The sequence below is a fragment of the Aspergillus fischeri genome, genomic scaffold, assembly GCF_000149645.3.
Source record: "Aspergillus fischeri NRRL 181 1099437636265 genomic scaffold, whole genome shotgun sequence".
NCBI lineage: Eukaryota > Fungi > Ascomycota > Eurotiomycetes > Eurotiales > Aspergillaceae > Aspergillus > Aspergillus fischeri.
The window spans coordinates 1,384,305-1,399,094 of record NW_001509761.1 but is presented as its reverse complement, the minus strand read 5'-3'; the positions used below and the strand labels follow the sequence as shown (position 1 = coordinate 1,399,094).

At 46.4% G+C, this 14,790-nt stretch overlaps 5 protein-coding genes across 5 annotated transcripts; 4 read left to right on the top strand and 1 right to left on the bottom strand.

The window, feature by feature from the left end:
- Positions 1 to 864: 864 nt before the first annotated feature.
- Positions 865 to 1,491, top strand: NFIA_005300 (uncharacterized protein; the record flags this gene model as incomplete). Its single annotated transcript, XM_001259064.1, has 1 exon — positions 865 to 1,491. The coding sequence occupies one exon, from the start codon at positions 865 to 867 to the stop codon at positions 1,489 to 1,491; it is 627 nt and encodes a 208-aa protein (XP_001259065.1).
- Positions 1,492 to 4,787: 3,296 nt separating this feature from the next.
- Positions 4,788 to 6,188, top strand: NFIA_005290 (putative salicylate synthetase; the record flags this gene model as incomplete). The annotated part of the gene is made up of 1 exon (XM_001259063.1): positions 4,788 to 6,188. The coding sequence occupies one exon, from the start codon at positions 4,788 to 4,790 to the stop codon at positions 6,186 to 6,188; it is 1,401 nt and encodes a 466-aa protein (XP_001259064.1).
- An 815-nt stretch (positions 6,189 to 7,003) lies between these two features.
- On the bottom strand, positions 7,004 to 10,051 carry NFIA_005280 (putative nonribosomal peptide synthase; the record flags this gene model as incomplete). Its single annotated transcript, XM_001259062.1, has 1 exon — positions 7,004 to 10,051. The coding sequence occupies one exon, from the start codon at positions 10,049 to 10,051 to the stop codon at positions 7,004 to 7,006; it is 3,048 nt and encodes a 1,015-aa protein (XP_001259063.1).
- Positions 10,052 to 10,757: 706 nt separating this feature from the next.
- NFIA_005270 (FAD binding domain protein) lies at positions 10,758 to 12,285 on the top strand (the record flags this gene model as incomplete). The annotated part of the gene is made up of 3 exons (XM_001259061.1): positions 10,758 to 10,895; positions 10,951 to 12,106; positions 12,167 to 12,285. 3 exons carry the CDS (start codon positions 10,758 to 10,760, stop codon positions 12,283 to 12,285), a joined length of 1,413 nt encoding a protein of 470 aa, XP_001259062.1.
- An 802-nt stretch (positions 12,286 to 13,087) lies between these two features.
- NFIA_005260 (norsolorinic acid reductase) lies at positions 13,088 to 14,479 on the top strand (the record flags this gene model as incomplete). The annotated part of the gene is made up of 5 exons (XM_001259060.1): positions 13,088 to 13,212; positions 13,275 to 13,361; positions 13,423 to 13,503; positions 13,557 to 14,127; positions 14,189 to 14,479. 5 exons carry the CDS (start codon positions 13,088 to 13,090, stop codon positions 14,477 to 14,479), a joined length of 1,155 nt encoding a protein of 384 aa, XP_001259061.1.
- Positions 14,480 to 14,790: the final 311 nt, after the last annotated feature.

Below are 14,790 nucleotides of genomic sequence, written 5' to 3'. Positions count from 1 at the left end.
TCACCGAAGGCAAAGATGGTAGATATTTATCGTAAACTGGAGTATAGTCACACCTGAGCCTATTGCGAAATAATTGATGGTGTGAATAATTCTTACCTTTTATATCCAAGATAGTGTTCTAGAGCCAGAGATAGTTATGATGTATTCATTATGCAGTCATGAGGTTTCATTTCCATATTTCTGTCGTTATAAGTTGAAATACAGATGGGCGATAACGCGTAGAGCAAATTCTTCAGCAGTTGGGCCGACACTGGTTGGCATATCCCAGTAGACCTGTAGAGGGAGAAAACTAAGCTTGCGTCAAAATTGCGTAGTATAAAGATAACAATTGGCTCTTGAGTTGGCTACCTTGGGTTCTCCTATCCACACCTCTGTTATCAAAAGTATCCGTGGTTCGGCAGTGGGCGTACATCCAGACCACGCCGAGTCTCCGGAAACGGCAATCATAGCTTTTTGGTTGCGTTCCGGATTACCATGGATGAGTATCCGCAAAATCCTGACATACCGGCTGGCTACTGGCTTGGGGAGGCAATTGTTTTTCTAGGCTATCCAAATAATGTCTACAATGCGCACGACGTCATACCACATCGTTTATAGCTCATGATACGGCTCTATGACCGTTTCCATGAGACGAGTCAGTATAAAGTGGCCAGGGAAACAAAGTAGTATGACTCCCAGCCTCGAGAGAATTCAGTGCAGTAAGCAGTTTTTACCTAGGGCGGAGTTCCCCTGGATTTGCTCACTCTGGTCTCAACAAAGTTCTGCCGTCCCTTTCTGATTCACTATTTCAGTGTCAGTCACGATTATCCTCATCCTTAGGAACCAAGATTTAGGCATACTAACGAAGAGGCAGAACATTTCAGAATGCCTGCTGCGAATACCAATGAGTCTACAGGAGATCCCTTCCGGAAAACCTGTCTTGTACCCTACGTGGACCCTGATTCGGCCCCTCCTGCTGTTAAAGAGAAGCTTAAAGTGCTTCCGTTTCGGCGCAACATCCTCCTGACGCTGGCTCATTCTCACGGCCTATTTCCACATTTTAGCGGTCTCCTCGGTGCTTGTTTCGATGGGAAACAGCGCAGTATTCCCGTTCTCGACTGGCAGTTGATCGTGCTACGGACTGCTACTATTCTCAAGGCTAAGTATGAGTTTGAAGTTAATCAACCTGTGGCTGAGGTATTTGGATTCCCGAAAGAAAAGATGGATGCTATTGGGTGCTCTATCCAAGAAGTATTGGATGGTAGAGGTCCCTGGACTGATCGGGATCGGGTCATTCTTCGCCTTATCGATGAACAGCTGGCGACTTATGAAAATAAGCCCGAAACAGTTGAGGACGCTCTGAAATTGCTGTCTGTGGAGGAAACAGTCGAGGTCCTAATGATCATCGGTATCTATGCTTTATTAGCTCGGGTAATTAAAGGTTTGAGGGTGGATGATGACCAGCCGATTCCTGACTTGAAGGATAGAATTAAAGCTGCCATTACTGATTGACGAAAGCAGCCTGCAATTCCGGCCCTCATTCCAGAATATTTTGAAATCTACTATGTCGCAGTTGAACTCTAGGCTGGACAAGTTTCCTTGTTTGTTGCCTATGAAATAGATCTGAGTAGATTACATTGTACGAATATGGACGGAAGCGTAGCTGAGTATTCTGGTCACAGTGACTCCAATTATGGCTCTAGCATCAATAAATCCACATATTACTATCCTTCTTGGGGTTTTGGTTAGCTCTCGCTCAACCCAGGAGCATGATTGCTGGTGGTGTTCTCCATAAAGTACTGAGTACATTAGATAACCGGATGATGGGAATCCAGCTCAACACTCGCCATTCGAACCCGACCTAAAGCTAGCAGTTCACTCTCTAGCTACAAACTTGATGAAATATGTCTTAAAGATCAGTGAGGCTAGCAGTTTCCTTGTTTACGTGGCTGAATCAAGTTTAGCTACTAGGCGGCTTTAGGGTTTTAGGGCTAGGGGTGGCCTCCAGCGAATCTTTTTCCGACTGAAAGTTACGAACAAGGTTTGGAGAACCGGAGTGCCGGATCTGAAAGATTTTCGAGATTGCATGAAACGGTCCTCCCGTTCCCTAGGGACCGCCCAGTGTCACCGTGTGGGTGCCCGTTCCATACCATAGATTGTCCTCTAGTGTGTAGATAATTGTCAGCGGGTGCTCTGGCTGGACAGTGGCGGATCACTCAATGCATGTTGACGCCTGCCGCACGATTTCTATACGAAAACACTAAAACAACTAATAGGAAAAAAAGAATATGGAACGCTACAATATGATCTAACTACTTTTTTGAAAATCGATTATTTGAATGATGTAATGCGAACCGGTTGTTCCGGACCACCTTGAGCCTGGCTTATGAAAACCCTGACCTATGATGTACAACGATGGTGTCATTGTACTACAAGTATCTTTTAATAAATCAGTTCACAGTGAAATCCATACCCCTCTTCTCGGTCTAGACACCGATCCGTCTAGATGATCCGGTTTTTCCTTTCACAATAATAAAATAAAGCAAGATCTTTTGTACTAATACAAAGGTTCCAAGTTTATTTTCACTTTTAAGCTTTTCTTTAAAAAGTAGCCGTGCTGCACATTGGTCCATTTGTTTGCTGGTTCCTCTGCCTAACATGGCGTAAATTGCAAAATAAGTGCTTAGCAATGTGCAGGTAACTTGTAAGCTTGAATCATAGCTAACCAGGTAATCCCTTCCATTGCTATCAGGAAACCTTCATTATTCCAAGCGTCATACAACTGCTGCTTTGGAATTTCCCTTTCCTACTTAAGGAAGGACTGGAGGGCACACTTGTCCATAATCATCCGGGTGGCGCAGGCTATGGGCCGAACCGCCTTCTTATTCACTGGAGTTTTGCCGATCCCTTTCCAATAAGCCGCCCACGTCTGTTTTCCATATAAAAACCGTCTAGGTTTAGGTTAAGGTGTAGTCTAGTCATACAGAGTTATACTTATAAGCTCCAATCTCCCTAGCATATATAGATACACAGGTACCATAACTTACATCTGTATTTTTGTTAATATGAACTTCTTGAACACTAGAGAGAGGAACAGTGTTTTTAAGGCCTTTCAGACGAGTGTTTATATACTTTAAGCCATATGCTGTCCAAATATACTAGCATATATGGGCCTTGTGGAGATATCAAAGCCTTGAAGAGTGCCATTTTATATGGTATATAGAAACTCACCTGGGAATTATGTTATGTTCGACCACTGATATGTCAGCAAAACTCGCCCAATGCCGAAAGCTGGTGCACAGGGCAGCTGCAGCGGGAGCTAAAGTACAATATATCACTACTGTCCTCTAATACTCGAACAGGCACTGTTTCTTCCCGAGGTGTCTGACTTCGTCGCCTGTTCCCAAAACAGACTGTTAGATTGGTGCAGTCCTTGGGTGAGAGTGAGTTTGTGGTGGACCTCCAGAGGGAAGCGCAGCAAGCGGGACTACATATCAATGCTGGTATTCATGAACTAACGACGGGTGAAAGGGTAAAGAACTCCTCGATCTAGATCGATGACAAGGGAGTTATCACCTAACGTTACCACAAAGTGCATCTATTCGATGCGACTACCTCAGCAGAAAGCACGTATGAACACTTTCTTAGCATAGGGGGGATTTCTGTTCTTATCTCCTAATACAACTTTCTCGACTAGGACTGTGGAAAAGGGAAAGAGTATATTACCTGTGTTCGAGCCCCAGCTGGCCGCGTCGGCTTACTGATTTGCTTCGATGTAAGTTCAAAATAGACGAACGCTTCGATATAAGGGGACAGCTTACTCTAGCGTTTTGACCGCAGCTACGCTTTCCAGAAATTAGTCTGGCGTTGAGGCGACAAGATGCTCGGATCATTAGCTATGCCTCGACCTTTTTCGCTCAGACGGGACCTGCACATTGGGAGACGCTACTCCGACTCGAGCTATTGAGACACAATGCTATGTTATAGCAGCGGCACAAGCTGGACCACATTACAAGGAAAGAACTAGTTACTACCATTCAATGATTGTAAATCCTTGGGGCGAGGTTGTGGCTACACTTGGAGATGAGCACAAAGGACCTCAAATTGCAACTGCTGAGATTGACTTTGAATTTTTCTCAAGAGTCAGGAGGAAGATCAAGTTGCCTAGAGGGGTGGATATCCATTCAGAAATATGAATTTTCTACCAACAGGTGTTGTCGGTGACACCACTGTATCTCTTCGAGTCTCGCTGCGCTTCCTGTACTAAAAGAAATTGCCAGAACTAGCATACCTCTTATGTTGTAAGCAGATTTGTGCCGTTTAAAAGGGAATTATTCTTCTTTCATGGATATTTACCAATGTTACATCAAATAGAAGAATTAAGCCACATGTCACAGAACACTTGGACAGGGTTGCATCAATTCCGTCATCTCTAATTATTTGTTACATTACCCAGCCTCTTTTTCCGTCTAGACAAAATCGATTGCGTGATGAATTGATGAGACTTTGTCCCCCTGATGCCACCCAAGGAAGAGACTTCAAAGCATTTGTCTCCTTTTCACCTTGCATCTAGGCCAAATATCGGCCACATAAAAACTGCAGATGTGTAAGGACGTCATACAATATATAATGATCCTTCTTATATATCAGCGAAAAGAACCACACCAAGATTCGCCCGCTCAGGATCATTGTTACCGCTAAGCCGTGTAGCTCTATAACGCACCTCCACCGGCCCCTACTTCAGATTCCGGCTCCCTCCATTCTTCAAGCTGAACTCAGTTCCCCCGCCCCTCTGCAGTACCTCAAGTATGACCCGCTTCGAACAGCAAATAATCCTCCCCGGAGCAGAATTTCCTCTGGAGACCGCAGTCGCACTCTTGGAGGACTACAGCAAAAGCAATTATTACGTCTACGAACGCGGTGATAAGTGGTACCTTGGGCTCGGTGCTCATGCATCCCTAGTCCTTGATCCAAAGGGGCAAACCGCGACAGAAATCGACACTGAGGGCCGGAAAGAGTCGATGACCATAACCGACTTGCCCACAGACCAAGTTAGACAGTTCGTCTCCAAATATTCCGACCATGGGAAGATATTTGGGCAGGTTGGTTTCAACTATTCTGCGCGCTGCTCAGGGCAGGCCTATGCCCCAAGTCAGTGGCCGATGTTAAGTCTCATGGTTCCCCGCGTGCAAGTCATCATGGACCGTATTCAGATTACGGTCACAGGACACGCTGAAAATGATGCCTATGAAGTAAGCGAGCGTATCAAAGGCATAGTAAAATCGATCTCCATGGACAATATATATCTCCCATCCGAGCCCCATGACGCGATTGATCTCGCAGTGAACGCAGGCGAGTACAAAGCTCGCGTAGCCAATGCAATTGCAGATATTGCTAAGGGCAGATATACCAAGGCTATTCCGTCTAGGAAAGTTCCTTTGGATTTCCGGGTCGATATGCTAGCGACTCTCCTCCACGGCCGACGAGCGAACACTCCTGCACGCACATTCTCGCTTAACCATATGGGTATGCACGCGACCGGCTTTAGCCCTGAAGTCCTTCTCTCCATCGAGGACGGGAATGTCTATACTGAAGCACTAGCCGGGACCCAGCTTTCGGAATCACCCGAGGCTAGCCTTGATCCATTCGACAACAAATTACATAGCGACGCCAAGGAGGTTATGGAACATGTCATTGCTATCAAGGGGTCCATCCGTCGGTTGAGTCAGGTTTGTCTTCCTGAGTCAATCTCTATTAAAGATTTCATGAGAGTTATGCCAAGGGGAAGCGTGCAACATCTCTTTTCCCATGTACGTGGACGCCTAAGAGCAGATTGCGACGGCTGGGATGCTCTACCGGGTCTTATAGCCAATATTACCGTCCCTGGGATGCCGGGACAGGGGAACCTGGAGGCAATGCGGTGCTTTGAGCCTGAACCGAGGGATCTCTATTGTGGTGCGGTGCTCATGCTGGATGAGGGCTCAAAACTCTTCGATGCAACCCTGGTTCTTCGCACAGTGTTCCAGGATGCGAATCGGCAGTGGCTACAAGCCGGGGCAGGAGTCACGAGTTACTCAAAGCCGGAGCGTGAGTTTGCCGAAACATGCGAGAAGCTGGAAAGTGTGGCCCCGTTTGTGATGCCCCAACGTGATTCACTTGGGCTTAAGTCAATAGCTAGAAGAGCTCATTTAAGATCCCAAGGGTGCTAGAAGGTCTAAACGCTGACCATCTATAAATAAGAAAACAGCAAACGATTATTACATTAATAATCATAATAAAAAAGTCTGCAGTCAGACCATATTACCCCTCCACGGCTTTGGTAGGTATGGGTGGGACACTGAGTTAACGAACGTAGGACTAAAAATAATATAAATAATTCACAAATTCTTAGCCAGCTCTGACCAACGAACTAATCAGCGTGTATCCAGCAGACAGAGTGATCAACTCATTAGCATGGTAAAGACACCTTCGAGCTAAGTTATCTACCTAAGACTCAGGCATGGACAATAGACCAAGTTGAACAATTCTTAGATGTTGCTGAACTTACTCAGCCCATTCAGAAACGGTTCGTACTCGTCATTTTCCACATCACTCGGTATTCTTTTGTATAATATAGCCGTTCGGCAGGGAGAGAGCAGGTTATTGGTCATTCGTTGATAACCTGTGCTCACTATATTTACTGTGAATTTATCGGCATCACATTTCCTCGCATTCCTGCTCTCCCTCACTCCGCACTTCTCTCAAGCGAACGCGAAGAATTTTATCGTGCAGGCCAGTGAGCATCCTAGTTTATATTTTACTGGTAGTACCTGCCACTATCGTCAATTTCAAGTTCAGGCGTATGAGAGAATCTCTTTGTGCCTCCCTCGGTCCACCTTCGAATCCGTATATGTGACCGGTTGGGAAGAATCGAAGAACTTCGTATCGTCAAGAACACGAGGCTAAACCCCCCAGCTCTTCCACAGTATTCTTTTTTGTATCATAATCAATCAATTGACGCTCTGTTTGAACAGCCAAGTATAGACTAGACTTTGTGAAACCCCTTTCTGACCCAGTTGTCGAGGTAGCGTTTGAGTAGTACATCGTCCAAAGGAGTGTAACAGATGTCTGGACGATCAGCCAGAGCTTTTTCGGCATTTGGCGTTTCGTAAACGGGTGTGTATTTACTTGTCTGTAGACGGCTCAATTCCCGAAGAACAGGTTCGTCCAGCAAGGGCATCAATGGAGATAAGGGGTTTTGGTCTAGGTCATTCGATTCACGGAGCTTCGTAACCCACTCATCATATGGAATTTCTTCCACTGGATACCCAGCTTTATTGATCATCACGCCGGTCTCTTCAATATTCACCGATTTTGAATGATCTGGAGCGACAATACTGTAAGATCTGCCAAGGTTTTTATTTGACGAAGCGATATGGATGAGAGCGGAGCAAACATAGTCCACTGTTACATACTCCATCCGTTGGTCAGGGAGATGAGGCCAATATCCAATCTGAATACTTCCAACAATCAGTCGGGCGAAGAAATCATCTGGATTGCCCATAGCGCTAACATGGTCTCCAATAGTAAACCCAGGACGGTAGATAGCGACCGGTAGCCCTCTAGCGCGCATCCTGCGTACCATTTCCTCAGCTACCCACTGACTATGCGCGTAGCCAGTGTCGTAAGGCAAAGACTCGAGGTGAGGCTGGAGGGGGCCATCTTCTTGCAGACTTTTCGTGCCCAAGACCAATGCAGTCGGTCCCCAAGTGTCGATGCTGGACATGTAGTGGAAGGCCTTCCGTCTTCCCAGAGCAGCCAGTCGGAGAACGTTCTTAGTTCCAATAACGTTGGAAGAAAAATGATTCTGGTACGGCTCGCAGAAATTGACCTTGGCTCCCACATGGAAAATAACACTTGCCCAATTTGTGAGCCAGGTGAACCGTTCTTCACCCAGACCAAGGGTCTCATCTGCCATTTCACCGTCGAGGACAATCATTTTTCCTATGTTTTCCAACGAGGTATCCCAGATATCGTACCTTTCCATAGCGCGTTGGATGCGAGAACTGGCTGGAAGACCATTGCGGCTTCGAGCCAAACACGCGACTTTTTTCACGGTTGGCATAGCCAGAAGACGGCCAAGGACATGCACTCCGACAAATCCAGTGACACCTGTGATAAACACACGTCCTTCCTCGTTGGACTGCCAGTCTGGCACAACCGGGATATCGTCGGCCAGTAGAGTGTCCCCCTCCATGGTACCGGTATTGACAAGACAAGGGCGGGTTTGTTTGGTCTCCCTTAGCATGGTGGCTATCTCGGCCACAGTTGGATTTGCTAAGAGCATATCCATGGTCACCTTTTTACCAAATCGTCGCATCATAAGTCCAATGAATTTGGCTGCTTCGAGAGACGACATGCCCAGTGAGAAGATATCGTCACTTTCCAGCAACTCGGGCACATTAATGAGCCCCCGTACCATAAGCTTCAACGTGTTGGTGAGCTCACTGGCAGCTTGCTGTGTATTATTGTCCACGACTGATGCTGTATTATAACCTTCTTTTGACTTCCTCTCTCCCTCTTGAGCCAAAGCCCCTCGGTCAATCTTCCCGTAAGCAGTTAGAGGAAACTCTGAGACCACAGTGAATTGGCTGGGTACCATATACGGTGGCAACCTTTCCTTGGCGTAATCCTTGACTGCCTTCAAGCTCAAGTTACTATCTTCCTCCGATGGGATAATATAGGCAGCAAGGATTTTATCAGCAAATGGACACTGCTGCAGAACCACAGCTTGCCTAATACCGTCCATTGTCTCGAGTGTTTTTTCGACGTCTCCCAACTCCACCCGAAAGCCGTCCTGCTTGACCTGCATATCAAATCTTCCTCTAAATTCCAAAGTCTCCAAGGGGATTCTCCACTTGGCAAGGTCGCCAGTTTTGAACACACGTATAGGCCCCGCTGAGCCTTCTTTCAGCGTGGATGCGTCTAGTTCGATGAAGTGCTTTGCATTGGCATCAGGCTGATTGAGATACCCCCGCGATAACCCTGGGCCCGCGAGATAGATCTCCCCTTCCCGGTCGCCGCGCAAGATCAGCTTCTTTTCATCATCCAGGAGGTATATTTTTGTCTGTCCTACTGCGCTGCCGATACCAATAGTCTCACGCTCGGTCTCCTTGAGATCAACAAGCTGCAAGGTGACAAATGTTGTGCACTCAGTGGGCCCGTAGCCGTTCCATAGATACTTCGGTGCACCCTCGGTGAGAACATCTCGCACTGCCTTCACATTGGGAGCTTCACCACATGCCATCACGTGGCGGGCGCCCTTGAAAGCAGAAGGACAGGTAGTAGCCACAATCGTAAAGAGAGCAGTGGGAAGCATCATCACGGTCACTTTATGCTTCTTCACGAAGTCACCAAAGCTAAATGGATCCGTTGCGGTAGACTTTGGTACGACGACAATTGTTGCACCGGCAAGCAACGTAACCCAGATCTCAAAGAGAGATAAATCGAATCCGGGGTTATTGACTCCAGTCACCCGGTCATTTGGATCAAGAGGCGTCACCGGCGTCGAGCTTGCTAGGTGCAGTATACTCCGAGCAGAGATTTGTACTGCTTTGGGTCTTCCCGTTGATCCTGATGTAAAAAGAATGTGACTGCGGTGGTGTTCTGGGAAACCCGAGAGCACCTCTATAGCTTGCACATCTTCAGTAAAACAGGCCTTGGTGTCCGCGACGTTATCAACAAATATTACATCATAGCCAGAGACTCTTTCGTTCAGATCTGTGGTGGTTATGATATGTCTCGCATCAATGTCGCTGAGCATGTCATTCAGGCGTTTCTGAGGCATAGACGGGTCGACTGGCACGCAGCTTCCGCCGGCCCGTAGCACGGCCACTTGAGAGATAATCTGACTATACCCAGTTCCAAGAAAGATACAGATTGGTTCTTCAGGAGCGATATGTTTTTCGTGTAGCGGCTTCACCAGTCGATCAGCGCGTGCAATCAGCTCTTCATATGTAAAGGTGTGCTCTCCGTCAATGATGGCAGGAGCTTTTGGACAACGTCCGGCCTGATAGCAGAGTAATTGCTCCATGGTTTTCCTTAGATAATATGATTCAGTTACTTTACAAGTCTGCAAAAGAAGCCTTTGTTCATATAGTTTAATGGAGAAGCTTAGCTACTTAGCACGTAGCTTGCTGGTGATTTATATTTTAGCTACCGCTGCAGATCGGATCAGTAAAGTAAACCATCCAAGGCCATTGAGAAGTAAGCTCTTCACATCATTATGATACAACCCAGCTCATTGAAGTTAATAAGGGCTGTCGTCCCGCACAGCATGCCGATTGATTGCATGTAATGCAGTCTAGACCTGGTCTGGTGCACAAAAGAATGTTTAAGGTAGCTGAAAACAGCCAATTTTGCCCCATCGATATCATGACTGGCTTCCAAGTTGTACAGAGTATGATCTATGACCTCAGTACAACGTTTACCGAGTGGCGAGGACGCTGCAACCGGTGAGATAGACTGCTCTGGGTCTTCCTTGAAAGCTCGATGTGCCATAACAGCCTATGTTAGTTGCTCCTAGTAACCTATGAAACCAAGGAAGTCCGCAATCAATCTCAATTTGCATTCGGAACCAGATTAAACCTTCTAAGGATAAAGCCTGCAAATGATTTGTAAATGACGTCCTATGCACTAGTCATATTTAATGTCCGAATTCTAGAGTAAAACGTCCAGATTTCTTCCTATCTTCGTATCAAGATAGCACCCTGCTTGATTCATAGCAAATTAGGGCAAAAATGGCTTCCCAGATACCACCGTATCTGATAGAGGAGTTGGAATCACTTTTCACGGGCATAGACCAGGTTATTAGTCCACAAAGCCCCGGCTATGAAGAATATCTGCAACGGTGGTCTGATCTTGCCACTCAACGAGCTGTATGAGATAATTTCACCTCAATAAGAACCTGCTCAGGTGGGCTAACTTTGGTAGGGAGTGATTATATTTCCTGAAAGTGCACAAGATGTCTCCAAGGCTGTTCGCTTTTCCCGACGACATAATATAGACCTGGTGGTCAAAGGCGGGGGTCACACTCCTGATGGTGGGAACTCCAGCGATGGGGGTATCACCCTTGACCTTAAGAGAATGAAGAAAGTCTCTCTTCATTTTGAAAGCAATACTGTCACTGTTCAAGGCGGCGCACTGTGGGCAGATGTACACCATACTACCGCTGGAAGTGGCCTTGTAGTGGCCAGCAGCACAGTCAGTACTACAGGAGTTGGTGGTGTGACGCTACAAGGAGGATATGGGTATTTGATGTGTGCGCATGGATTGATTATCGACAATCTCCTGTCTGCACAGGTGATTATCGCTGACGGACAATTATTGACCGCCTCGGAGAGCGAGAATTCGGATCTCTTCTGGGCCATTCGAGGGGCTGGACAAAATTTCGGTGTTGTGGTGGAGTTCACCTTCCAAGCCCACAAGCAGCCCGGCGATGTATTTGCTGGGTCGCTTGTGTTCACAGCTGAAAATATGGCAACTATCCTTGAATCACTCAATGCGGCACTCAAGTATAAAGATGGCAAATCCACTGCCCAGTGCATAATTTCCCAGTCTCCCAACACTAAAGAACTGTTGGTGACTGTTGGGATCTTCTACAACGGTCCAGAAAATGAATGCAGGGAGAGGTTTACTGACCTATTCAATCTGGAGACTGTTAGCGCCGATGTTAACATGATGCCGTATGAAGAGGCCAACACCTTGTTTGACTCGGTCAGTCCCCCTGGCGGCCGCAAAAGAATTATCGCATTTGATTTCGCCTCTCCCATTAGGCCAGAGTTTTGCCAAAAGATATACGATGAGGTCAAACTCAAGTTCGAGGCTGAACCAGATTTAACTCGGTCCTACGTAGATTTGGAGTTCTGGGAGATGTCCAAAGTCTGTCAGGTGCCAACTCCGGCGACTGCATTTCCAAGCCGCATGATGACCCAGAAAGGAGTACTTACGCTTCAGTATACAAACCCTGATAAAGACGAGGAGTACCTTCAATGGGCAGTCGACATACAAATGATGTTTCAAGATGAGTTCAAGCGAGCTGGTTATAGACCAAATATGTTTGTGTCAAATTTTACCTACTACACAAAGCGTAAGTCACTGAGGATACCTTGCACTACCTTACCATCTTACTAACTAGGCAACTTTCTAGCGTCTAGTACCAGATCAGCTTCAGACATGTTCGGAGTAAACGGACCGAGATTGGTTGAGCTCAAGAAGAAATACGATCCGCAAGGTTTCTTCAATAAACTGAATCCTATCAGCACATAGTTGCGAGTACAACTTCTATCTGAGCAGCCCATATCCATAGAGGCAATCTGGATCTTGCCAGTCCTGGTTCAACGACGCTTCGAGAAGGCTGACTTGTGCTTTTAGTTGCTCTATCTCGATTCCTGTATTTTCCTTATACAAATAGTAATGCTTGAGATTATCTTCTTTATCTGTGTCCGCCGGTTTAAGTAAAGCCAAAAACTATTCATTCAATGCAAAGCTAAATAAACAGTAGGACAGTGTGCCCCATATGCATGAATAATACGTGCCACTATCTTACATATGCTGTGTCCTCTGCCTAGATATCCGTGGACTTCAATTACATTTATCGCAGTATCTATCATCAGATTCATGTATTTCGCGTGTGGATGTCGAGCTCTTATTAATATGCTCGCTCAAGCGTACATAGAAATGAAATTTCCCGAAGAATCTTGGGAGCCTTTTCCTCCTGAGTTGGCCATCTCGCTTCTTCAGACGAACTTGGATGCAGGGTGTGAGCCTCGCCGAGTCATTGTGGAGACGCATGATTGGAACTTGCAGGTTGCTTACAGTTTATCAACGTAATCCAGTCCTCTCACCCATTCATATCCTTCGGTTGATACTTTTACTAAGGTGTCTGCGTGTCATAATTGCGTCTTCCTTGTATGCTGAATATGGCAGGACCTTGTATAAGTTGATATACAAAAGAGCCATTCAATTCGGAATTCATTCTAACCTAAACAATTCCATTTTGTTCTAGGTCTAGAAACAGACATCTCTCTGCCTTAATTCATTCCTTTTAACTACAGCTAAACCTTATAACATGGGATTCTACGACGTTGCTCCCAAGCCCAAGAGTGTTCTTGGCTATCACCGTGTCCTCGCCCCCTCCGCTGGTGTCAAGGTCTCCCCTCTATGTCTAGGGACGATGAACTTTGGAACTAAATGGTATATTTATCCGGGAGACCGTTCTTGATCCACTTTTGTAGAGTTTTGTTAATATCCTATAGGGAGAGTTTCATGGGCGAATGTAAAAAGGAAGATGCGTTTGCCATTATGGATGCCTTTTACGATCATGGAGGCAATTTCATTGACACGTGGGTGGTAGAGAATCTCACCAGAAAAGGAGGATTAACTGATACTTATACATGCTCAAAGCGCCAACTGTTATCAAGATGAGCAATCGGAGGAATGGATTGGTGAATGGATGAAGGGCCACGGAAATCGTGATCAGATGGTGTAAGCATATATTGCATGCCTATGTTGTTATCTTCTACCTTACTGATTTCCAGGATTGCAACCAAATATGCTATCGGCTATCGGCCCACGCATTTTGATATAGAGCCCATCCAGTCAAACTTTGTTGGTAACTCGATGAAGTCAATGCATCTCTCGGTCAATGCAAGCTTGAAGAAGTTACAGACTGACTACATCGACGTGCTATACCTACACTGGTGGGACTTAACCACTGGCGTTGAGGAAGTGATGCATGGCCTTAATGTCTTGATTAACGCCAGAAAGGTGCTGTATCTCGGCATCTCCGACACTCCCGCCTGGGTTGTTGTCAAGGCCAACGACTACGCGCGGGCAAATGGCCTCCGTCCTTTCTCCGTCTACCAAGGTAGCTGGAATGCGTCACTGAGGGACATGGAGAGAGAAATTATTCCTATGTGTCGGGATCAGGGCATGGCGATTGCTCCTTGGGCATCCGTCGGCCAGGGCAAGTTCAAGTCTGCGGATGCTCGTAAGGCTGCTGCTCATGCAGGATCTGGAAGAGCAGCGGAACCGTCGGAGCGTGAGATCAGGGTGTCTGAGGTTTTGGAGGCTGTCGCTGATCGCAAGAATACTACTCTACATGCAGTGGTAAGTCGGTCTCCCATACTCTTTAGCCTCGAGAAGTAGGAAGGCAGTGATAACAAATTAGTCTCTTGCGTACATCCTCCACAAGGCACCGTATGTCTACCCCATCGTCGGACAACGGAAGGTGGAGCATCTCGTGGCAAACATTCAAGCCCTTAGCATTGCTTTGTCGAAGGAGGACATGGATGAAATTGACACTGCTGTGCCTTTCGATGCAGGATTTCCAAACACCTTCATGTTCTGCGGCAAATATGACCTGAATAAGACTGCCTCAGACGTCATGCTGACAACTTTGTCCGCGCATATCGACTCACCGGCAAACCAGGAATCGATCAAACCTCGTCAGAAGATATGAGAATTGCCTTCTTTTGCGTATTCGATGAGTGTGACGCGGCTGAAAGCAAAGTTGTTCTCAGTGAGCTGCTTAAAACTTCGGATTTGAAAAACCACATATTCCGTGCGCCTTACCGGTCAATCAATGTTAGCTTACGCGGGGTTTATAATAAGTATGCATAATATGGATTCTATTCGCTGCGATATGCAATAGTAAGAATACTGCCGGTAGTGAGCATCCTAGTTTATATTTTACTGGCGGTACCTGCCGCTATCGTCGATTTCAAATTCAGGCGTATGAGAGAATCTCTTTGTGCCTCCCACGGTCCGCCT